At 38.9% G+C, this 26,712-nt stretch overlaps 1 protein-coding gene across 1 annotated transcript; it reads left to right on the top strand.

Moving 5' to 3' along the window:
* Positions 1 to 6,719: 6,719 nt before the first annotated feature.
* On the top strand, positions 6,720 to 25,527 carry marchf3 (membrane associated ring-CH-type finger 3). The gene is made up of 5 exons (XM_084725419.1): positions 6,720 to 6,837; positions 17,337 to 17,540; positions 19,183 to 19,387; positions 22,812 to 23,018; positions 23,913 to 25,527. The coding sequence occupies exons 2-5, from the start codon at positions 17,362 to 17,364 to the stop codon at positions 24,069 to 24,071; spliced, it is 750 nt and encodes a 249-aa protein (XP_084581545.1). The 5' UTR covers positions 6,720 to 6,837; positions 17,337 to 17,361; the 3' UTR covers positions 24,072 to 25,527.
* The last annotated feature ends 1,185 nt before the right edge of the window (positions 25,528 to 26,712 follow it).

Genomic DNA, 26,712 nt, shown 5'->3' with positions numbered 1-26,712 from the left:
TTCTGAAGTTCAACACCCAAAGTGAAGAGTTGAAAGCGCCCAGAGAAAAGGTCTCAGTGCGAAGGGATTCTAATGGCGTTGTGGAGGTTCATTGTGACTACGGAGTCAGCAGACAGTGCACTGCCTGGTTTGAACACTTCGGCCATTTGGAACCCTGCGGGGCTGGGAGGGGACAGTGTCCACAGAGATACAAGCAGGGGGTTATGCAGAATTTTTCGCTAATTTTTGCCTCCTTGTCACTGAAATGGTGCATTCCAGCCAGGCGGGAGACGACAACAGCGAGTCCCCACATCACTAAGAAGATGTAAGAAGCTGCTGCATCAACGTCTTCTCTGACAGTGGACCACTGGGGGGCGTCTGCCTGTAAAATTCAAAACCCAAGTGAAAAGCAACTCTTAAAGGGACAGTTCATCCACAGTCAAAAATACTTTTCTTCCCTCTGGTCCGTAGTGCTGTTTATCCATCTAAATATTTTTGGTGAGAGATTTCAGCTGTAGAGATGTCTGCCTTCTCTCCAACATAATGAGACTAAATGTCACTGGGATTGTGGTCCTTAAAGCACCAAAAAGTAGATTAGAAAAATGAAAAACCAGTGTGTCTCTCCAAAAATCAGGACCCAGTTACTACTAGAAAAGAGCAGTTCCCACATGAAACTGCTCACAAGGTCTGTGGATTATTTTTTTGGTTTTGAAATTTTTAAATGTATTTTTTGGTGCTTTGAGCACTGAAAGCTAAGTGCCATTTAGTCCCATTATACTGAAGAGAAGGCAGAAACTGCTACGACCGGTATCCCCAAAACTCTGCAACTTATACCAAAACAACCTAGATGGATAAAAAGCACTACATGCCAGTGGAAGAAATGTATTTTTGATTTAGGGGGTGAACACTTTTAGTTAACAGAACGTTTGGCTTCAGTGGAAATTCTCTAAACTTTTCACATATTACATATTACAGCTTTAAAGAATCAGAATGTAAAGTTTGTCCATCTGTTGAAGGGGGCAGCACGTCCCCAGAGTCACTGCTGACGGCTGCTTTCAACTACATTTGATTATTGAATATTGGAAAAACAAACTTGATAAACCCGATAATGTTTGTTCATTTGTTGAATACTTTCATTTTAAATTCTGGACACATTTTACAGATTGCTCCTTTAACAAAGAGGCGACTCAATTGAAAACATTTAGTCTGCAGCAGTTGGTCATACTGAGAATAAATATCTCACCACAGTCAAGATGTCCTCTCACTTGATCGTCTTCCAACATGTCCTCCATTGAGGCTGCATATCTACAAGTGTAAGAGAAATAAAGGTCAGGTTATCTGAGCGACTGATCCACAGTCAGTGTTTCCTACAGTAGATGGTGTTCAGTACAACACACTTCCTAGAAGCAGTGAGGGACACCAGCACAGAGGCTAAACAGAGTCCTGTTGTGGACAGAGTCAGCAATAAAACAGATTTTAGTCACCTGAAAAAAATGAATGTCAGTTCAAATATTTTCAGCACTTTACCTTGCTGTGAGGCAGCCTGTTCTTTTAGGAAACCACCGTTACAGAAGTCAAATATGTGTCCAAGTCCCACAGTCAACTGTCAGAAACATCATTTTAGCTCACAGAACAGAGGAGTTTCTGCTCTACTGCTGCTTCATCACTTATTTCAATTATACAGAGGTGGAGAGAGAACTGAACATCTGTACTCAACTACAAGTACTGTTACACTGCTAAAATATTACTCAATTACAAGTAAAAGTAATGGTGTTACATATATATTACATATATATATATATATATATATATATATATATATATATAAGGTTACAAATTTTGTACATTTTCCTTAAATCATAGTTGAAAATGATTATTAATTATTAATAATTTATATGATACAAATCACATTATGGTTTTTTTTGTCATTTTTTTCTTATTTTAAGTCTTAGTTTAATTTTCCTTGTTCAACAAACAGCTCCACCAGACAAAACATCAAATGAGGTGAAGCCATGACTATTCAACCCATCAATACATTTTGAATTGGTTAAATTTTTAACAGCAATTAACTGATTAATAATTAATCATTAACGTCCTTACTCCAAATGTGTGCTGCTGCAGTGTTTTGTTTTCTTTTTCACTTGTATGTCATGCTTTTATTGGCTTGTTTGTGATCAGATCACCTGATTGGCTACTAAAATTCAGATGAAATGTTTGGATATGAATTCAAATCATACTCAGTACTCACTAAGATTTTAAAAGTAACTAAGTAGATTACATCTTGTAATGCATACTTAAGTGCAGACTTGAAAATCTACTAATAAAAGTACAATTACACCACAAACTACTTAATTACAGTAATTTGAGTATTTGTAATTAGTTACTTCCACCTCTGCATTTATATCAGGGTCAGTGACACAGCAGACAGACTTTTGTGTCCAAGTGCAAAATTTCCTATTAAAATAATTGAATCAATTCATGGCAGACATCACTGCATACTGTGGAGGCTGTTTAGTTAAAAAAAAAATCAGAACATTCAAATAATATATTTTATGCTTTAATATCTGAAACCCCCCAAAATGTCAGGTGGTGCAACCGTGAGAGAAAACTATTAAAAATGATATTTTGATGATAGTTAGTTAAAATAAAATACTGTGACATGATTTTATGTTTGAAACCTTCCAAAACAAAAAATTACAAGACCCATTGTGGTAAAGGTGTTGAGATTACTGAAAATTTTTATCCAGCAATTTGTATTTTCTGAAATGTCGGGGTGTCATAACTGTAACAGTCAAACTTTAATAGTGAGGAAAAGAGGTGAGAACAGGAAACAGGAGACTGCTGCTCCAAATACTTACTTTCAACTGGTAGGTAGTAGAGCTGCACAATGAATCACAATCACAATAAAATCACAATATGACCAAGTGAAAAATTCAAATTGCAGAACCAGAAGCAAATCACAGTTTTTTGAAGAAGGAAAAATGTGTGAGAAAGCAGAATTATAATGAGGTAGTGTAGAGCTGCAGAGATGATCTGAGCTAAAAATCTTCTCCAGGTCAAAGAAAACATGTTTGTTTGGTTCAGACCTCAATAAATATCACATCATCACTTTTTTTATATTTATGCCATACTAGCTGATGAATGTAAGGACATAACAAAAAAGAAGTTGGTGGCCGTCTGTCTAAGGTATGTGTACAAGGGATCTGTGAAGGACAGAGCAATCGGCTCTGCTGAGGCCATTGCCAAAAAAATAATTGAAGTTGTGGCACCTTCTGCATTGGACCTAAACTTGTGTGGGATTCGGATTTGATGGTGCTTCCGTTATGGCTGTACGTAAGGGGACTGTTCAAGCCATCCTCAAGAGCACCTTTCAAAATCCAATCTGCATGTATCATCAGTCTCATCAACTGAATCTAGTCCTGGCAGCTGTGGCACGGAATCAGCTGATGCGTCAACTTTCTTCGATACTGTTAACTCCTTCAATGACATGCCTGTTTCCTCCACACACAGAGAAATGCACCCCAATCGGAGACCACTGGGATAGGAACAAGGATGTGATACAAGATGGAGCTCCAGATCAACAACTGTGAGTCAAGCGTTCACTCTGTATGAACTCATTATTGAAGTACTGTCAGAATATGCAGAAGAGGGAGGACAGAGTCAAATTGATGCATAGTCATTATTACAGCAGATGCAAAAAGATATTGTACATATTTCTCCTGAAATGGGTGTGTGTATGACCCAACTGCAGCACACGAGTATGAGTAGTGTTTGATAATGACCTTTATTCACACACAGGCAACACAGTAACTTGGGCAGATGAAGAAACACAGACAACAGTTTGTTCTTTGGGGCCCGAGTCCACACATAGTCTCTGAGTCCGTGACTCATGGGATGGACCGGGTTGAACAGAACAGAGGAGTCAAGGAGTTCAGTTCTTCAGAGAGGGGCTTACAGGAGACAAGGTCAACGAGGCGAGGGGTCTGGAACCAGAAAGAAGATTGGGATCAGGTGGAGAAGTTGGCACCAGGCGAGCAGTCAGAATGGGCAGATGAGCCAACAAGGGACGAGCAGGAGGTGAGTAGAAGCCAGGGAGGGGATCAAGGTGCCAACAGGTAGATAAACGAGAGAACACACACACAATGCAGCGTGTTGTGTCTCCCAAACAGTTTCTGAGCAGCAGGCAGCAGATGAGCAGATGGAAACACTTGCGCTGCGCTGAAGCGTTGTCGCAGGGAAACACCACACAGCCATGGGCAGACAGAAACCAGAGACACTGAGGCAGAACTTGTGGTTGTGGACAGAAGACTGGTGTGTTAACCTGGGGGCAGATGAGGCAGACTGGTCAGAGGCAGGCAGAGTCAGTAACAGGAGATCAGGCAGGTAAGGAACGCTGGAAAATCTTGCAATCTTGCATACAGATACATCTTCTTGTACTGTTTGAAGAACTGTTCAACCAATCAGACTTTGAAGCCAAAAGCCTACAGTCCATCTGTCCATGAATTTTAAGCGATCACTGACAGAAATGCACTCCAGTGACAGCTGTAACAGTGAATTCCTGAAGATGCTGGAAATGATGAATAAGATTATGAAGGATAATAATATCAACAGTTGGGGATATATCTTTACTATATCTCTACCAACTGAGCTATAGGGCCATCCACTGATCACTCTGCCAATGACATCATGTACAGTTGAACATGTCTTCTCCAGCCGTAAGAGAATAAAAACTGAAATGTTCACCACTCACCTGAAGACATCTAACATCAACTCTCGATTTATGATGAAATTATTAACAGATTCAGGAGGAAATCCCAGTGACTTCTGTAGGGTGAAAGATGTGACATGAGAAACAAGTGTGTCTTGTTGACAACAGTAATTAAATATTAAGGAATATGTTTTTCTCTACTGAATTCCTTGTAGATTATTTTCTTTTCTGTTATTATTGTGTTCTGGGATGTTATTAATGTTAGCCGTTTACAGCAGTAGTTTTGTAAAAACAAAACAAAACAAATTGTTTTAACTGCCACTGAACTGATTTTCAAACTGGTGAATGTTTATTATAATGTATACTACTGATGGATGATTCATGTTAGAGTGTGGTTCAAGGTTGCTTTGCCATTACTGAGACTGTTTTTCTTGTGTTTGTGTTGTCACACTTTACTACAAGTATCAAAAGAGAAAACGATGAGTGTCAGTGAGAATTTTAAATAAATACTTCACCTGTACTTAAAGGATTTTTTATTCAGGCTTTTTCCCTCTCTTCTATGTTGGAAACAGTAACACATCATTTTACAGTTGTGTAGAAGCGGTGTATCTAGGAAAGTATCACTGTCTTATTTTATATCTGCAAACGAATTTCTCATTGAAACTAGAACTTCTCGAAAATGTAAACAATGTGGGAGATAAGGCTAAATATTCTTAGCTGACTTGATTGTCTTCAGATGACCTTCACATCAGAGACAGTTAAGTTTGAGTACACAGCGCTCATCATTGTAGCTCACACAGTACTCTGATCGCTCCGTTTCTCCCTGCAATCAGTTTAAAGAGTAATCCAGCCAGACCAAATGAAAATGCATTGAAAGGAATTAAAATGTCAGTTTTCTTAATGAATTGATGTTTTGATCTACTTCATCCATAGTGAAAATATAGATAATGAGATAAGCCACATGTGCCACTTGTAATAAATACAAACTGCCATCGTGAAATAATACAGTACCTCAGCATTGAAATTTTTTAAAAAAGATTTTAAAGACGTGCTGGTTGCCCTCCACAACATAACTGTCATTTTTGTTGAAGTGAGACTACCAGTTAGAAACAGTTAACTTTTGTAATTAAAGCCTGCTGTTGAACTGTGAGTTGGGACACTGTTATTTCTGTTTTGGGCTTGTGGGAAAACCATAACAACCTCTTTACCTGAGTGGACTGAAATCAGAACTGAGACTGTGGGACACACGCACACAGAGACACACATCCATTTTGCTTTGCTGCTTTGTTTGCTTTTGTGAATAAACACCTTTTGAAAGCTGAACTGAGACTGTTTGATTGTGCATTGCTGCTTTTCTTGCTTAAGTGACTGAATTATTGGTTGCTTGCTCATTGTTTTTATGGTTTGACAGAACTGTTTTTGTTCTATTTTCTCATTATTTGACTCTGACTGGCACCCCACATTATTAAACAGTGTAAAAGCCGCTACAAATGTAATGAAAATGGCATAACAAGATGAAACAGACAGAGGTAGACTCGACTGCAGAGAAAAGGTGAGGTTCAGTTTGCTATTTACTTTAATATTTTTAGTACATCTCTCAGCCTGTACTTTTCACTTTTATTAAGAAGTTGAATCTGTACTTCTGCTTTTACCAGAGTGTGTTTTTTACACAAGTATCTGTACTTGAGTAAAGAATGTGTGGACTTTTCCCACCTCTGCAGACATACCTGTCTAGAGCACAACAACACAGTCTCGTGTCCTTCCTCGTCTGTGTAGTGTCTTCAGACTGTGCATTACCATAGGAGCTGGGAGGCCAGTGAAAGGCTGGCTCTGCTGCTTGACTGGTTGCCCCCTAACAGGATTAAGTGTGGGGTGGGGGTGGGGGTTATGGCGAGGTGGTGCTCCCGCACGGTGTAACTCGCTCTGATGTGATTTCCATTTGTCTGGCCTGGCCCTTTACTTTCCCCTCCGTCTAATCCTTCACTATTCTCACCACCGTCCGTCAGCCACACTAATCTGCTGGCAGGCTTTAGGAGGAGAGACCTTCACACACACAGACACACACTCTGATAAACACAGGAGGAACGGGCTCCTTCTCACTGTGTGGGAGCACACAGCATCACAGAGAGTTTGTGGATATCCAGTTGATGGTAAGACTGCTGTTACTTTATACAAGCTGTTATTTGAAGCCCATTGGCTTAGCTGTCATTAGCTCTTTTCCATGTGATTGGCTCTGCTGCGCAGCAGTTCACTGTTGTGTTTCATGCGTTACTGCTTGTGTGTTTGTGATGAGTAGCATCATACATGTCAATTCAGACTAGGTGAGCAGAATATTGACCTGAGTCAACTCTGTGCAACAGTCCTGTCTTTCTCAACAATAATGTAAAAGTACCAGTGAAGCCAGTTAGGAACAAATGTTGTTGGTGGACGTCAATCCAGTGTGGAGTCTGTTGTATTAGACACAGGTAAGTACATTTACAGTTCCAATTTACACTGAAAAACTTAATTTTGTGGAGTAATTTCTGTGTATGAATCCTAAAAGTCAAATTCTTAAAAAAAAAAGAAAAAAAAGGAAAAAGTGAGAATGCAGTAAAGATATTTAACTATTTTCCAGAAATGACAAGAAATAAACAATCTCTTACTCTTACTCTTTGTTACACCTTTAAAAAGCAATAATATAACCTTACTTATTACTCATACTTGGTATCAAAAGTAATGAGTTACATTAATTGTTATATTACTATATAGTTTTGCATCTTGTTGGCAGCCTTGTTATGCTCCAAAGTTTAACTGTAGATCACCTGGAAAGCTTTTGTTTTCAGCCTTCAAATTATATTCCATGATTACAGATGCTCTCTCAAGGAGCCACACAAACTCAAAGTAATGATACCGTTTCCACCTGTGGAAAGTCTGCCTCCCTCCACCTCCCTCTCGTTCTCCATCCTTTGTGTAGCTTTTTGGCTGCAGCTGACCTGTCACATCTACACATCATCATATAACTTACCAAGGTCTAAAAGAACCTTGTACTTAAAATAGTAACTGTAATTTAATTACTGTTTTGGAAATCATAATCCCTTACACTACTTGTTACTGGAGAAAGTAATAATATTACAGTAATATAGTATAAAATAATAATATAGTAATATAATATAGTATAAAATAATTAGTGATATACTACCACCAACACTGTCCTTTTTGTTGTACTACAATTATTTTACATTGATTATTCCATGATATGATTACATGATATGAGACATTACTAATTTACTAATCTACCCAGTTGTATACAAAGTACCTCTAAAGCAGTGTTTCTCAAACTTTTTATACCATGTAGCACCATACAGTAACTACAGTAACCCAACCCATTCTTCAACAGACAGTTTATGAAGTAGGTAAGTTTAAGTCCTCCTCCAAATGAAACAAAATTTGGGGTACCTCAAGTCAGATCTTGAGGTGCTGTGGACACTTGATATCACTGACACTTGTTAAGTAGCCACTTGTGCTTGGGTCGCTGTTCTCCACTTCATTTTCAACATTGGTGCTCAAACCGTGCCCTTCCTGATCTGCCCTTCTCTCTCTGTCATAGTTCCAGTTTGGAGCCATGTTTACAGTATTTTTGAACCATTAGTTTTCAGTCTCTATATTGTATCACTGCTTTTCTATCTTTCCCCTCACTGTTAAGCTCCCAGCTATCAGTAATCATGGATGATGTACGTCCACTATGTGCACGATCATGACTACAGGCTGATATTTAAACAAAAATACAAGACAAACTTATTTGAATTTACATTTCAACAATCTCACATTTTACACATTTTATTTGAAATTTTGTAGTATTATCATAGTATTATATATTTTTAATGTATTTATTTCATTTAAAACAACAACATTCCTCCATGTACCACTAGAAGGAGCTCATGTACCACCAGTGGCGCACATACAACAGTTTGAGAATCAAGGCTCTAAAATATTCTATAATAATACAACACTGTGAAAGCAGCTATTCTTCATAGATAATACCTCAGCTTTTGATACTTGACCCATTTTGTTGGTAATGCTTCTGTGCTTTTACTCAAAGATATTGTAAAGTAGGGCTGAACCATAAATGAAATTTTATTGAAATTGCAATCTGGTCTACTGATATTTTCAAATCACAGGAGGTGCAATATTTGATCAAACCCAATTTTTGTTTGTAATATTACCGCGGTGCTGCAGAGACGTTCTGGCCTACACATCAGATTCTACAGACTGAAGAAAACATCTTTGTCAAAGTCCAAGATGACGTCCTCAAATGCCTTTCTTTGTCCACAACTCAAAGATTCAGTTTACTGTCAGAGAGGAGGAAAGGAAGCAGAAAATATACACATTTGAGGAGCTGAAATCAGAGAATTTGGACAATTTTCACTAAAGATGAAGATCAAAACTGATTAATTGATTATCAGAGTAGTTGCCAAGTAGTACAAGTAGTTCTTGGTACAGATTGCCACAAAAATCAGACCTTTAATATGTTTGTCAATGAAAATGAGAATAATGATGTAAATATTATCATTCCCTCTAATATTGCAAATCATATCGCAATTGCAATATCAGTCAAAATAATCACAATTAGATATTTTTTTCAAAATCATTCAGCCCTATTGTAAAGCAAAAACGTGTTGTTAACCACACAGCCAAATTTGAATGAATCATTAAGTATATCAAATTAGGTTTCAAAATCATGAGAGCACCTCAGAGGTGTTGGTAGATCTGTTAGAAAGAGGAGAGGCAATGTATCAAGGGCTAATACTGCAAAAAGGACAGGAATGACACAAACACACTGACATGCTCTTACCGAGGCCCACCAAATCTGAACTCCTTCAGGAGCTGGACTTTGATGACTTGATCAAAGATTTCTCCAGCAGAAGCCTGTGTGTGGTGAGACAGTTCTCACTGCTGGCTTTTGCTGTGTTGCTATTTTTCTTGCAGCTGTGGCAACTTTGGAGCTGAGTACAATAATTGTTGAAGTTTTCAAAGTGAAATTCTCTCTCATTCTTGCTTGATGTACGTCTTAGACAAGAACTCATGATCAATGTGTCTTTTAAATGAAATAAGCAGGGACGTCTCTGAAAAAGACATCAGGGATGGCAGCATAAGTTGCTCCAAAACCTCTATGTACCTTGTAGGCCAGAGAAGTCTGCAGTGTTTCTGGATGTTGTTGATATCTGTCTTTCTCTTTCCATGGTAGAGTCTTAACTTGCATTTGTAGATGCAGAGACAAACTGTGTTTACTGACAACGGTTTTCCAAAGTGTTCCTGAGCCCATGTAGTATCCTTTATACTATGATGTGGGTTTTTAATGCAGTTTTTAATGCAGTGCTGCCTGAGGGGTCAAAGGTCACAGTTGGTTTTCAGCCTTGCCCCTTACGTGCAGAGATTTTTCTGGATTCTCTGAATCTTTAAATGATATCATGGATTGAAAGTTTTTGATGTTAATCACAAAGCGGTGAACTTCACTCCACAGCGTCCCATCTTTTTTAACTGGGGTTATATTCAAGAGAGTCTGGCTGCAGACCTCCAGCGTGAGGCCACTTCAAATGCAGGCTCCTCTCTCAGGCCACCAACAAATTTCAAAGATGCTTTTGGAGGAAGCGGCTTTGTTGCTGAATTATAATTAATTAAAAAACACTGTAACGCAAAACCATCGTTTCTTAAATGTACAAGCATGTGTATGTAATTTCTTAGATGTACATGTTGATTTTTGCCTATTCTTTATTACGTGGCATTTAACATGGGTGTAAATCTGCCAGCAACATTATTGCATAAAGTCAACTGTCAAAATGAGATATAAACTTCACATAGCTGTACGTGAGTTCATAGAAAAACATAACGCTTGTTGATTGGACAGTTGGAGCCTCTCCTCTGGTCAAAAAACAAACACACCTCTCATATATAATTTAATACAGCGAAGTGACAAACATTTAATGGAGGAAACGAGAATCCGTCTGTTTCAGACAGATATTTTAGCCAGATAACTGTTCAGCACCATCAGGATTTATCATCAAAAAAGTTTTATATCAGTCGGCACTTCACACACGATCCCCCTCCCTCCCTCCTCTCTGCTGTCCCTCTCTATTTTTTCGTAGTTATGATTAATCGTTGGGGAGTAATTAAGTATTTAAAAGTACACAAATGGGAGGAAAAAAAAATCACACACCACCAAAGTGTACAGTAATATTATGATCATAAAAAGTTTTTATATCAAGTCAGCGCATTCCTGTCATGGTGGTAGTCAACTGGCAAAAGTTGGACACTTGTAGGCAACTGACGAAAATGCCGGAGTCCTTTTGGAGATGCACAAAAAGTTTGTTATTTCCGAGCCTGGGCTGGAGGTGGCCTGAGAGAGGAGCCTGCACCGGAAGCGGCCTCACGCTTGACACTCGACTCATCTCTGGGCCTTATTTCTTGCATGTCTTAGGCTTTCTTTCTTTCTTTCTTTCTTTCTTTCTTTCTTTCTTTCTTTCCTCCTCTTCTTATTATTAACATTATTGGTAACAGTAGTAGCAGTAGTAGGAGAACCCGGAGAGAACCCACGCAGACACGGGGAGAACATGCAAACTCCACACAGAAAGGCCCTGACCAGCAAGCAGGGGGGATCGAGCTCAAGACCTTCTTGCTGTGAGGGAACACTTTTGATGTTGAAACAAATTCCACCTTCCAAAAACCAGCCAACATACTTGTCTCTTCCCAGTGATGTGTCTTCAATGGTGTGAGGATATGATGATATGAAAACCTAACTGCTCACTAAAATTATGCAGATCCAAGATGGCAACCCTCAGCTGCTAGATTAAAAACACGGCTAATACTTCTCTCTTCTGCTCATAAAAAAACCTCTCTTTAACTCAAACTACAGTCGCGCAGCATGCAAGACAACCTCATTTTCTCTAGCATCCCAGAACGATCACAGGATGACAGCCCAGAATAGCTGATTAAGGATTTTATGACCACCCACCTCAAAATATCACCAGTTCACCGCATTGGACAAAAAAAACCTCACAAACAAATGCCCACGACCCATTGTAGTGAAATTTGAACATTTTAAACAAAAACAGCTGGTCTAATGTCATGGCAGACATCTGAAAGGTACAGACTTTGGACTCAATGATCAGTTCCCCCGAGAAATCCTGGACAGACGTAAAAAACTACTACGTAAAAAACATTTCAGTCAACAAATTATATATTGATGGGAAATTCTACCATGACTCGAAAATAACCCCGTTTATTCTGATTCCTCCCATCTTTCCCTTTATTTCTCTCTTTGTCAGACTGCCCAATAATAATTATAATAATCGGGCGTGATTTTAATACCGTCATGAACCCCTCATTAGATAGGTCCAAGAACTAGCACCCATATCTCCCAGTCCACACAAAAAATTAAACAGTGTGAGTGATTTTGGTCTTGGAGATGGTTGCCGATTGAAACATCCGTCTGCCAAAGAATTTTCTTTCTTCTCACCTGTTCACCATTCCTGCTCCCGCAATCACTTCTTTCTAGCCAGTAACTCAATTATCTCCCAAATCTCAGACATACAAATACACCCCATTGCTATTGCTACACCCCGTCACAAACCGTCTAACAGGTGGTGCTTCTCATATCTATATATTCTAATATCTCTACTTGATGACCCAGACTTTGATAAGTTCATTAAAACAGAATGGGCATCCTTCCTTGAAACAAATGATTCACCAGAAATAGAACCATCATTGCTGTGGGAAATGTGGAAGGCAGTACTAAGAGGAAAAATCATATCATACTCCACACACAAAAAAAGAAAGACAGTGGATGGGAAAGGTGTTTGGAACAAAAGATAAAAGAATTACATATCAGTGCAAACAATCCCACTGAACAGACCCATAATGAATTACAGAGATACAGACTACAACTGAATGAATACGCAAACAAGAAAACTCAGTTCCTGCTACACAGACTTAGACACAAACACTTTGAATACAGTAATAAATCTGGAAAATATCTGGCCAACCAAATCAAGAGAAACAGGGGAAAAAACAGTGATTCCTATGGTTAGGAACTCAGCAGGGAAGCTCGTACAGACACCTGAGGAAATAAATAAAACCTTCCTGGATTTTTACACTAACCTATATACACTGAATCATAAACCAAGCCAAAACAACATCGACACCTTCTTAAGCAACATTACCGCAACTCACTGTAGACCAAGTAAATGACCTTGAGACACTACTCACAATGTTCCACAATGCATTCAAACTCATGCCTCACAATAAATCACCAGGACCTGACAGTTCTAGCCCTGACGTCAATAGATTAACAGCTGATATTAAACAAAAATCCAAAATTCCCATTGACATGAACACAGCTTCCATATGTCTGTTACTAAAACCTGATAAAGATTCTACATCTCCATCAAGCTATCACCCCCTATCTCTCATCAACACCTACATTAAAATAATCAGCAAAACTTTAGCATCACGAATAGAAAGAGTCATTTCATCTGTGATCCACCCAAACCAGACTGGTTTTATCAAAGGCAGACTAATAAATTTGATCCATCATTCAACTCGCACAAACTCACCAGCAGCATTAGTGTCACTAGATGCTGAAAAAGCTTTTGATAAAGTTAATTGGGATTTTTTTTATTTTCAACACTTAAAAAATTTGGTTTTGGTGAGTCATTTATTCACTGGGTGAGGATACTGTACACATCACCAATGGCCACAATCACCACAAATGGACTAATATCACAACGGTTCACATTGCACAGGGGTATTCGCCATTTTCATTGAACCACTTGCAGCAGCCATCTGTCAAAGTGCAAACATCACAGGTATTCAAACAAAAAACACACACCATAAGACTAGCCTTTATGCCAACGACCTACTATTTTATCTGCAAATCCATCCTCCTCATTGCCTGAAACCATTGGCCTCATAAACATGTTCTCCCATATCTCAGATTACACGATTAATTGTTCAAAATCCACCATTCTTCCAATTAGCACTAGCAGTTGGGATGTGGCAGCCCAATCACCACTTCCCTCTCTGCGCACTGGTAACATCACATACTTAGGTGTCAATATTTCCCCCAGGCTGTCAGAGTTAGTCAATCTCAATTTCAACCCATTACTCAAAACCATCATCATCCTGGTTCAAATCCCTAGACTCTGCAATCTCAAAATTCTACTGGAAAAATAAAGCACCTAGAATCAGATAAGCCACTCTACAAAAACCAAAACCCCAAGGAGGTCTGGATGCTCCAAATTTTCTCAATTACTTCATTGCCCACCAACTCGGGACCAATGCCAATCAATCTGACAGCCCCTGGATTGACATAGAACAAACATCATGCAAAGAGATTCATATTTCAGACCTACCATTCATAACCCTCTCCTTCGTACATCACCATTGCTTCAAAAACCCTGCCATAGCCACAACTCTGACAGCCTGGCGGAACTTCCACCAAATAACTAACACCACAATTACACGCACCAAATACTCCCCCATCAGGAACAATCCCGACTTTTTGATGAACAGGAAACCTCAACTCAATATCATGGATTAGTGAAGGCATTACACACCTCATTTTTCAGAGTAACATTCTAGTCTCATTTCCTTATCTGGTCCAGAGGTATGGCATTGGGGAGGGTCAGTATCTATAATACCTCCAGATTAAGTCCTCCATTCAGACCAAATTGATATGAAATCAGCCAATTAGGTCTTCCCCCATTAACATCAACACTCATCAATATCACCAAATGAAAAAAACTACTATCCCATATTTACAAAATGATATCCACAACTGACTCAACAATATCCATTCCGTCCAAAAACTGAGAAATAGACCTACATATTCTCCTTGATGCCGACTTCTGGACCCAAATCTGCAAAAATATATTCTCAGTATCAACTAGCTAGATTATTCATAGGGTACACTACATAGGGGAAAAATGCATAAAATGGGTTTCACTATGTCAGAAATTTGTCAACACTGCACTCAGAACACCACAGACACCTACATGCATGCTATGTGGAACTGCACACCAATCAAAAAATTCTGGTGGGAGATCACTGACAACCTCTCTCTCATCTTGGGCTGCCACATCCCTCTATCCCCCTCACTCACCCCTCACACCCCCTCCAACACCAACCTAAACAACACATCAAACAGAATACTTTCAGTAGCCCTATCAATCGCCAAGAAAACTATCCTCATGAACTGGAAATCAAGAAATCAAATTAACATCACACACTGGAAAAATTTACTAATTGACTACATATCAATGGAAAAACTATCCACCTCAGTCAATAAACAAACAACAAACAGATTTTGATATCATCTGGAATCCATTCAGTCACACCCTAACCTTGTAACTCCACTGACTTTTCTCACTACCCCTCTTTTCCTGCCATCAGTGAACGATAAACACTTAACGTCCATACACATGCATCTTTTTGCCTGTCCACCATCCACAAGAAACATACATCCCATTTCTAACATCCCATTTCATATCGTCACACCAGAACACATGCAATCCACCGCCCTCTTTTTTCTTTTTCTTCTCCTTTCTTCTTCCTTTCTGATCTATTGTCTTCATGCCATTATCCTATACTGTTATTAGTATGATTATTAAGAATTTCGACATTGCTGTTTATGTGTGCATATATGAATATAATACTGTGACAAATTATAATCGCTGCTACCATCATTTGCTTTACTTACAGTTTTTGCTCCATTCAGTTACTACTGCTATTACTGTTACTATTATTTTTATTATTATTAATTATTGTTGTTGTTATTATTATCATATTTGGTGATGATGATGATAATAGTTGTAGTGGTAGTAATCATTTATTTATTTATTTTCTCTTTCACTTTTTCTTCACTTATGTTGTTTTGCACTTTGTACCAAAATACTATTGGACACTGTTGGTATTGTCGGGGCTGGTTACTACTTATTACTTATAATGCTGGTACATGTTCTTGGCAGTGGTGGTGTTGTGTTAGTTCTGATAATATTAAAGTATTGAAACTTATAGCTTTTGTATGTATGCATAGACATACAGTCTGACAGACAGCGGTGGTGGGGTGTGGGGGTGCGGACCTCCTCAGCAGGGGGGGGTTGCTGGCACCTCCCCACCGGGCCCTGTGCTGCGTGGCTGGTGCTCCGGTGGGGGACGGTGGAGCTGTCCTTGGTGATCCCTGCTCCCTACCCTATTTAAGGATTTGGGTTGGGGGAGAGATTGTGTAGGTGGTGTATATTTAAGTATACCCACAAAATCAAGGATAAAAGGGGAAGACAAAGAAAAAAAGGGGGGGGGGGGGATAAATAAATAAACAAATACAAGAAACAAAAATGAACAAGACTAAAACAGAATGTCACTCCTCAGTGAGCAGACTCCCTCTGGTCTGGTCTGGTCTGGTCTGGTCTGGGGGTGGCTCAGGGTAGGAGGCAGACATGCAATGGGCCAGCATCCTCCCTTGGGTCTGGGTGCAGCCCAAAGCAACAACCCCCTTGTATAAACATGATTGAATAACTTAAGTTTCTAATAAAGGAGAGAGAGACAGAAGAGGAAGGGAAAAGGGAAAAAAGAAAAAGAAAAAAAAGGAAGGAAGACATACACACTTGCCCCTCTTGTCCCCTGCTGGGGCGCTTGGGTGTGTTGCTTGAGACCTGGGGGATGGGGGGGGGGGACTGTTTGCCTTTCTGCTGATGTGATCTGTCCTCGCCCCCTACTGCCGCAACATTAATTATAACTATTTTAACTAATGGGTGTCTCTGCATCGTTACAATTTTTTTAATATATATTTTATTTATTTATTTATTTTCTTGCTTTTCCCTAGCATTAATATTTTATTCTATCTATCATATATTGCAGTTATTATTATTATTATTATTATTATTATTTAGTTATGATTGTATGGCAATAATATTAATTATTTATTTTGAATGTTGATCTACCTATTTACTTTCCCACATATACCCCATGTCTGCGTCATATCACGGAATGCCGGTTCTCTCTCTCTCTCTCTCTCTCTCTCTCTCTCTCTCTCTCTCTCACACACACACTCACACACACACACACACACACACACACACACACACCGTACAGTTGATCGCTACCCCTGGACTTAACAACTACTTTGCTGTTTTCTGTATCTGTATGTTCTATGTTATTTGTATTGTGTACCTGTATGTTATATGTATGTATGTATCACTTTTTCCACACGCTTTTTCACCAGTAACAAAAAAATAAAAATTTAAATAATATGCATTTTAATTGGATGTGTTTTTTGTTTTTTTTAATCCGGGGAATCTTGACTACCTATTTGGATATAAAAATAGCTAGCTTTGTAAATTATCCTCTCAAAAATTTTAATTAACCATTTGTAAGTACCACTGTCACTGGGGCCCAGTAGAAGGTGCTCTGATGTCCACAAGTGGGCCTCGGACCAGTGGTTGAGAATAGCTGACTAACAGTATAATTTTTATTTTAAAATGAAGTGTTCCATATCCATTTAAATGTGTAAAGTAGTGTTATTTCTTAAGTGCTGGCTTTGCCATAACATATGATGAATGATGTGATAAAAGGAAAATTGAATGGTGACATGTCCCCCTCTTTGTCTGATATCATCCAGTATGTGATGCTCCTGACATGAATGAATGGCCCCTGATATAGCAGACATGACAGCAGAGGAACCCCTGGGCCCGTGGGTGTCCAGCCCCGTGGGGGAGGTCAAGTTAATGCCTGAACACGACCTGGAGGAAGAACTCAACGGCTACAACCAAGAAGTAACACTCTATCACATCTCTACTGAGGAGTGTGCAACAATCACTGACAGGTAACACAAGAGTCGTACACTCACATACTGTTCTGCTGTTTGTTATGGTCATTTACTGCACCTCTTGGAAAGTATGTAGGGTTTCTGTCTTAAACACAGAAGGTCATTCAATGTGTCGTTTGACCACGTCTACAGTTTTCATATCTGAAAACTAAAGTAAGCTTGACTCCACCTCAGAAGTTTTTATTACCTTTTTATTACTCTAAATCAGACAAAAAGCAAGCCGTCCTTTAGGTCTTGGTGAATGAAGCGCTATAGTCGCCCGTTTGGTGCCTTTCAGTGGACAAAACATGATAAAATGTCCTATGGGGTGCCCTGCTGCTGGACAAAACAATTGGACTTTACCACAGTTTATCCACTAAAAGGGCACTTTACCACATTTTGTCAGCAACAGACTTGCACATGTTAACTAAAATCACAATTTCTAGTCTGTATACAAAATATTTAAAAAAAGAAAGATTTCTTTGTTTGTTTCTTTGTTGTCTGTGATAATGAATCCATATTGTTCTTTTGGTGAGGATGAGTGTGTAAAGACAAACTCTGCTAGGTAAACAGACATTTACCAAAGATAAAGGTTTAAAAATGGAGACAATCATGAATAGTAAAGTTTTGGAATGAATCACTTAATCTTTTGGTGAATGTGCATGTGTGGGGCTGTGGAGGCTCAGCTTTCCTTAGATACAAATGGGGGGGGGGCTCCAAGGAAAAAAGGTTGGGAACCACTGTTGTAGAGGACACGTTACCACATTTTATCCACTGAAAGGGCACTGCAGAGGACACTTCACCATGATTTGTCCACTGAGGATTATTTGGCTTCAATGCAATGGTTAAATAGTTCCCTGTGTATTTTTATTGCAGACATGTAGTAGTTGTTGTACAACGAAGCCATTTTAATCTAAACAATAACTTGGAACTGTTTCACTTTAAATGCATTAAGATTATCATTGTGCCATGTACAGGTTTTTTTTGTTTTTTTTTTGCTGTTGCTGATGTTTTTGTTGAAACATTATGATCAGTGCTTCCCTGTTTAGGACAGCATTTGTTTAATGTATTGCATAGAGGATTGGCTAATTGTGACTTACTGTAATAGACTGGATGGAGTCTGCAGATGAAGTGAGTGACGCACTAAACTATTGATGAATCCTGTTTAGTTTTCATTTTTATGTATTTTATTTTTATTTGGTGACTTGTGATTTGTACTTAAGTCACTATCTCATGTATTGATGTTTTTAGTAATTCACCGGCATGTTTTGCCTTTTCTTATGCTGCCATTAGATTCTTTTCTGCTGTTTAATTATGTGCTTCTGTTTTGTTGAAGTACATTGTATTTCCACCTCAAGACAATGTTTGTGTCATTGATGTATTTTCTGATTGTGTTGACAACACTTGGTGGAAAAGATCTTTTTCGCAGCAGCCATATTGATATTAAATGTTGGGATAAGTACAGGTGATACTTATTAAGGTCCTGTTCCATTCCTTCCAGCAGCCTGACTCTGTTTGACCTGAATTAAATGTTGCCTTAATTAGTATAACTGGTAACACCTGTGTTTACTCTACTATTCAATATGGCTACTGTGAAAAATGTCTATATTTCATTACAGTCCACTGTCCTCTGACATGACTGTTGTCTCTTGTGTCTCAGTCTGTGCAGTGAGGAGCCATTCTGTAGGATCTGCCATGAAGGCAGGGGCTCCGGGGAGCTGCTGTCACCCTGCGAGTGCTCCGGCAGCCTGGCCATGGTGCACCGGGCCTGCCTGGAGCACTGGCTCACCGCCTCCAACAGCAGCCACTGTGAACTCTGCCACCACCAGTTTGCACTGGAACGCCTGCCAAAACCTCTCACTGAGGTAGGCCCCTGCAACGCACTGCACTTTCATGACAGTCCATCACACTCTGCTGCAGGGCACTGACTTATTTAAGGAAAACATCAGATTTCTATAAAGGAAGGAATGCCTGTCTGTCTCTTTGTATGTACGTCCACTGATTGTCTTAGAATCATTCGACTGATTGATTTCACACTTGGCGGGTGTATTGGCATACTTGTGTACTGATTCAACTTCAGGTACAGGCTCTGAAGTGTACTCAAAGTATAAAAAAGTAAAAGTAAAATTATAAAGTTGTTTTTGAATGACACTTTTCTCTGTGGGTGAGTCTCCCTGACTGTGTGTTGCTTCTTGTTACGTCTTTTTTGTCTTCTCATGTCTTTTACGTGGTTCGTGTTGTTTCCCTTAATTGGCTCATTAACTCTGCAGAAAACACACTTAATTCAAACTCGACAGAAAAGCATGTAAAACTCACCAAAACTGTCTTTGTTAGTCTGTCCACTCTTCCAACAATCACCAGCTCTGGTTTGGTCAAAATAAATCCTTAATTCACCATGTGGAAAGAGTTTAAAGAGTCTGACTCTGCAGGCTGTTTTCCTCTCACTCATCACCCAGCTCAGTGCACTCATGGTCAGCTGAGTAGGTGTGAACTGCGCTGCTGGATGAGAGCGTGGTGTAGAGACTGTCACTCTGCAGACTATTACATTAGCAGAATAAAATGACAAATATCTCCTAAAGATCGGCCAAAAAAAAATCCATCGGCAATGGATTCAGCCCATCGTCAATAGATGATATATTTCTCCAATCATCCAACCCTAGTGGATGATTACCCTTGCCAGAGTAACCATGACACATTTGGTGCCATTTGACCAATAGGTGGTGCTGTAGCAGCATAATCAAACTACAAAGGAAGGAATGATGGAAGGACTGTCTGTCTGTATGATTGTCTTTGCATTATCTCAAGACCCATTCATTTGATTGATTTCACACTTGGCAGGTGTATAGCTGAGGATACAAGGGAGTGCAGTGTGGAAAATGATGTCAGTTGAACACCTCTCAATAAGCAAGTAGCTCGCCAAGCAATCAACCTGCTCTGAATTATCCCTAACTGTACCATAGTAGAGTTCACAAACCATTATTGATGGAGAAATTTATTGCTATTGATAGAACATCTGTAGGTTTTCTGTTGCATAATGTCTCAGCTTTTAAAGCATTTAAAGACTTTAAGGCTTTTACAACAGGGAAACTTTACTATCTGGTCAATCTGATCCTTATGTTGTACTTTTTTCTAGCACAGGCCTGTAGCTTTGTCTCCAAAGAGCAGTTTGGTTGCTGAGTATGATAAGTAAAACGTTTTTTCTGTCAATTTTCAGTAAACAAATATGCCCAAATGTCTTCCTTTTTAATTAGTTAAAGGAATAGTTTCATATTTTGTCTTCAAAAGTGTGAGATGAGAAGATCATTATCAGTATCATGTCTGGGACATAAAGTTGCAGTCAGCGATTCTGGAGAAAGATGAGTCTCATTCTGAGGCTGTCAAATACTGACATTTTGGGAATGAGACTCAAGAATTAACTACCTTACCAACCTGTGATTGTCCTGTCACAGGCTCAATTTTCTAAAGCCTAAAAACTGAGCCAAGAGGAGGAGCAGAAGTATAGTTTTCTCTCAGACCACTTGAATTGTGTTACACTTAAAAGTGGACATGGAGCTTTTGCTAAATTATACCAAAAATAAACTGCCTACCTGAGCTTTAAGATCATAGCTGGAGTCAGAATATACAGTAATAAGCTTAGCTTAGCGCAAAGACTGGAAAGGAAGGAAGGGAGGGAAAGAACAAACTTATGCAAGGAGAGGTCACTCAGTGGAGTGCAGATCCCCAGCAGACAACAGATGCTGAAGCACCTACTGCAATGTCACCAGCAACCAGAGAAGATTTAAAAGTTCACCAACATTAACATGACCCCACATACGTTTTCTCTGACTGACAATGGAAGACAATGATAAAACAAGCAATAAACCTACAAACTGACACCTGATATCCAGTAGGCCTGCACTTTTTTCTCAATGAGACACCAGGGGGCCACATGCATAAAACTCTGTTTTATGGCTGATTTTGCCAGATGCATATTTCTGCAACATTAAGGATGGATGTAGAAAACCCCAAACACTCCATTTAGATTTGTTTACGGGGGTGTGCTACGATATTCTGTGACCAATCAGATTATGTGACCTGATTAGGGGTTTCAGGGTTACTGTATGATGTCACAGTCAGTGGGAGGAGCCTCTTGGTGACTTGCTGCTTTCACGTTGGAGGACATGCTGCTGTTGGCCAGACCACTTGTACTGCTAAAGCCACTTAGCCTGAGAGCCAGATTACGTGGTGTTTCCTTCCCTTCCTGCTCCACAGAGGACAGTACAGCAGCAGAGTGCATTGCTCCTGTTGCATGTGCATTCACAGTAATCTGCTGATTAAGCACCATGTGCTCCGCCAGGTTAAGCTACACAGTGAACTGCATAAGCCTGCTGTCAGGCAATGCTGGACACATGTGCACACATGCACAGAAACACAGGTAATACAATACTTTACGTTTCTGAGGTAAAGTACAGTGTAATCAGGGTTTGATATTGGCACCTGCCCACCCACCAGATGCAGGTAGATCAGGGCAATTTAAACTCAACGTGGATAAATCTCACAGCAGATATAGACGCAACATCAGCCAGTCACTTTGCTGTTCCTCTCTGTTGGTTTTTTAATCCACAAAACACTGCTTGAGTTTCACAGGAAAACAGTGATGCAGAATCTCCCAAAGAATTTAGGAGAACGGCGACCAGTTGTGACCACCAAACATAAAAAAACAACCAAAAAAAAAAAAAAAAAAAAAAAAAACATTACCTCCATACTGGTCGTCTGGTGTAATGTGTGTGGGTTTTTTTTTACATTTGAAAATTGGTCTTTAGCCCTATCAGTCAAACTCTAGTTTATAACCAGTCAAAAATCAAGACACTTGAACTTCTAGTTCATTTTAAGTCACATTTCTAATGTTTGATGACTGTTGATGTAGTGTTTCATAAAGCATTATACTGTATGTGCTTATGGATGTAGCTACAAATCATTGTGACAGAATTTTTAAAATTCAACCACATCACACAGCCCTATTGAGTATCATCAATGTTTTGCACATGCACATGCTATACATTCAAATGCATTTGTGTACAAGATATTTTTTAATACTATGTACCTCTACCACTAATGTTATAGTACTACGAACTGCATGAAGCATTTTACAGGATCCAAGCATTTAGCACCATCTAGAGGTCAAATGTAATATTCTCCACCCCAGGTGCTCTGTCTTTATATGTCCATATTTGGGTCAAATAGCTCCATGATCTTGAGTTAAACTTGTTTTTTATGATGTGCTTCACCCTCCTCTGTCCCCCTGTCCAGTGGATGTGTTCTCCATCCATGCAGCAGCAGAGGAGGACATTGTGTGGGGACGCAGTGTGTTTCCTCTTCATCACACCACTAGCCAGCCTGTCAGGATGGTTGTGTGTCCAGGGAGCCATGGACCTCTACTACACCAACGGCATGGAGGCCCTGGGGCTGCTGGTCCTCACACTGGCACTCTTCACCATATACGTCTTCTGGACTGTGGTATGTTCAGGGTCTATAGCGCTCATTCAGACAGGACGTATTTTACCTTCCCTAACATTAACATTAGAGGTGGCAGAATTCCAGAACTACTAGAACAGTGGTCATTTTGACCTTCAGATTATATTTTCTGTCATAATAAATACCAGAATAAGAGACTGATGCATTTATTCTGTTAGTTTAACTTTTTTAAAAAAATGAATGATCAGAATGAATGACCAATATGTACATTTTGTAAAATGTATTTATTTATCAATATGCATGCCATTGTGTGTAATAAACCGTAATGATTACATACATTCACAGCAGTATTTTTCTGCAGGATAATAACCATCAGTGATCTGATTCAAATTTTAGATTAACCTAGAATTACCCACAGTGAGAAACAGTTAAATGTATTTTATAAGATTATAAACATGTTATTTACATAACATAAAATTAATAATACATTTTCCACCTAGAAACATCACAAAAATAATCATAGCCTATGGGAATAGGCTGGAAATGAGTACAAAAATAAAAACAAAAAAGTTGGTACCATTGCTATTTGTAATAAGTAAGAGTACTTTTCGTTTCAAAATTTGCTGTTGCAAGGGCTGAGACAAGTGTTACAACTGTCCCTGGTTTCCATGTGCTCAATATGAGCACCTGTGGCTGAAACAGGTAAAAATAATCACATTTAGCCTTTTGTGTAATTTATATAAAAAACATTTTCAATGAAAACAAACACTTTTAGGAAAAGTCAGGTACCAGCAACTTTGTGTTTTTAGTTCAACAAAGATACTGCACACAAATTTGAAAACAGTATAAACTGCACTGAGGAGCTGAGTAGAATGCAGAATTTGACCTTTGACCTTTACTGGCAGTACTAAAACATGATGGTTCTTTGTCTCTCAGGTATCTGTGCGCTACCACATGCATCTGTTTAAGACGTGGAAGAAGACTGACCAGCGAGTGCGACTGCAGATTCCCTCACCGTCCCACAGCACACCTACCCAACAGACCTGGTCCATAAACACCCTCATCAAAGCCTCCAACAAAGAGACTATGGTGTAGACGACAGCCTATGATACTCAACATGCCTCACATTTAAGGGAGGAGGAGAATGAAGCTCCCTCAGTTCTGACATAACAGGGTTGAAGCCAGGGTTAGAGGACTCCTTCAAGAGCTGGAGGACTGTTACACCAGCAACTCTGTTCGAACAAACTTATTGTGGAAATTGAGTACCAGGAACAATTCTGTCAAAGGAGCCAATCTCAGACTTCTCACAAACTGAGTCTGTCTGTCTTAAGCCTGGAATATACTTTCCACATCTGCAAGTGTGCAAATGTTTGTGTAATGCAAATTTTGTCATCAGAGGTTGTGTCTCCACTCATTTTTTTCCTAGCATTTCTCATGCAACAGAGACGCTTTCATTTTTATCAGTGCAGCTGGGTGCGTTTTGTGTCCCAGCTGTGTCTGGCAGGCATAAACACAAGCTGAAGCTTTTATTTTGACTTCAAATCTATTTTTTTTTGACAAGATGCCCATAAACGCAAGGCTCGTGTCCAATAAAAACTTTTTCTGCAGTGTTTTCATGGACAAACTGGACATTTAGTGCCACTAGACAACTTCACCACTACACTTTAATCCCTCTGCTCTGATCACAAAAACACAGCTGTCTGTGTTCATGTCCATTTGGGAGTATAATCCAGGCTTGAGTGATGAAAACTGACATTTTCTGACATGGTTTTCTACAGTCCACAGTGACAATCAGTATCATTATTTCCAAAAGAAGACAATGAAGCGTTCAGGACTAATCCAACCATCCAGTTACTTTTTCTTCCTCGTGGAATAAGATCAAGATATCCAGTTGATGACAATCTGTTGAAACATCAATTCTATTTGCAATGCAAAGTGTTTAATTTATAATCATGAGAAGAACTTAAGTTAGCAATGCTTTACCTCATCAACTGTTCAGATTGACTCATGAGCTCAGCTCATCATTTGTGCCACAGCTGATAGAACTAGTGATATCTGTCCATGCAGATAGTTTGGATTTTTTATTTGTCCGGGTTTTGATATTTGTCTCTGAGATTTACGCCTCCACCTCAATGCAGCACAATGGAAGTGGATGGAATTTTGTCTGTGATGTCTTTCCAGAAGACCCCATTACTCACAGTGAACGCTTTTCATTTAAGCATTTTTTCCAAGAAATAGTTCCTATGAAAATAGTTTATAGTAATGTTTTATTGAAATGAACTTTTGAAACTTTAACAAAATAAAACATGAATCACTTCATGTTTCAATCAGTTACCTTTATGTCAGTGTATTGAAGATGGCTTGACAAGATGACAATTTGAGCATCCACAGCTGGAACATCAGGGCTTTTAATTTGTCTCTTCATCCACATTTAATCACGGTGATAGAGAGGGCAGTGACATGTGATAAAGGCCTCCATCTTAAATAAAACAAAGCATGTTGTGGTTGAGCACACCTCTTTTCAACACCCCATGTTAAACGTTAAATAGTTCTAGTTCAGTATTATCTTATTAGCATCAAAATGACCCTAATCTGCACTTTGGAGTTCTGAAATGTTCTGGATTTGGATAAGGATTAGATTTTATCAGTTTCATAGGCTCAGGATCACATATCCTGGTTTTGAAATTTTAAGATTTAATCCCATGCAGATCATTCTGATCTAGATTAAAACTTTTGAAATACTGCTCCATGGAAACTACAATTCAAGAAATGAGATATCTAGTATGGTTAAAGCTGATTCCCTCAGCCTTTATCACATCTTTATTTCCAAAATGTCAACTTTTCCACTGCAGCCAGGTACAAAATCATTTTGCAATACGTTGACAATACAGATAAAATTGATTTGTGGACTTTCCTTAGAAACCAGGGTGCTGTTGATTATTAAAATGTTTCTTTTAACGATGTGAGCACAAAATAAAATTCCATTCATCTCCACTGTATAGGGCAGCACAAAGAAATCTGAAAACTGGACAAATAAAACCAAAACTGCAAGGCTGCTAACCTGCAGGAGGAATGCATTTCAAAATTTCAAAAACATTTTTCCAAGGGGTAATTTGAGTGAACCAACCCTTTAACTTGTGCTGCTGAAACTTCCGTCCAGCTTCCTCCTGCTATGAAACTGGACACGAGTGTTGGGCAATGCTTAAATTTCCAGGTCCCATAATTTCATGGTAAATGACAGTACTTTGAAAGTAATATTTGAAATTTTAGAAATTACCCACAAATTACCTGCCAGTTTCCCCTACATTTAACGTTTAATTATGTCATAATTAGGAAGTACCATTTTCATGTAGTTGGTGGTAATTACAAAGCAACATATTTAAAGTTTCTCTGAATTTACCTACAAACTCGCCCCACATTTCAAGAGCAAGTATGTGAATTTTCATGAAAATATCACTTACCACACTTTACAATTTTGTGGGGTAATTTGTAGGCATTTTCTAAGACATTTCAAATATGTAATTTGTTAATTACCAACCACTACATGAAGGTGGTACTTGCTAATGATCTCATAAATAATCATGGAATTTGGGGGTATTTTTTAAAATATTACATAGTAATTACCATTTATTTACCATGAAATTGTGGGACCTGAAAACTGAAGCATTACCAAGTGTTATAACATGATGAGCCATTGTAAACTGGGAAAACCTTCAAGCACACTGGTTTTCCTGCC

Source organism: Lutjanus erythropterus, chromosome 1, assembly GCF_056507025.1.
Source record: "Lutjanus erythropterus isolate fLutEry1 chromosome 1, fLutEry1.hap2, whole genome shotgun sequence".
NCBI classification, from domain to species: domain Eukaryota; kingdom Metazoa; phylum Chordata; class Actinopteri; order Lutjaniformes; family Lutjanidae; genus Lutjanus; species Lutjanus erythropterus.
This window is presented reverse-complemented; position numbering and strand designations above follow the sequence as displayed.

Excerpts from the sequence above, each read along its gene's own strand:
- marchf3 (XM_084725419.1), top strand. The coding sequence starts at position 17,362 with ATGGCCCCTGATATAGCAGACATGACAGCAGAGGAACCCCTGGGCCCG. Across the intron at positions 17,541-19,182 it reads TGTGCAACAATCACTGACAG|TCTGTGCAGTGAGGAGCCAT; the intron begins GTAACACAAGAG and ends CTTGTGTCTCAG. Across the intron at positions 19,388-22,811 it reads TGCCAAAACCTCTCACTGAG|TGGATGTGTTCTCCATCCAT; the intron begins GTAGGCCCCTGC and ends CCCCCTGTCCAG.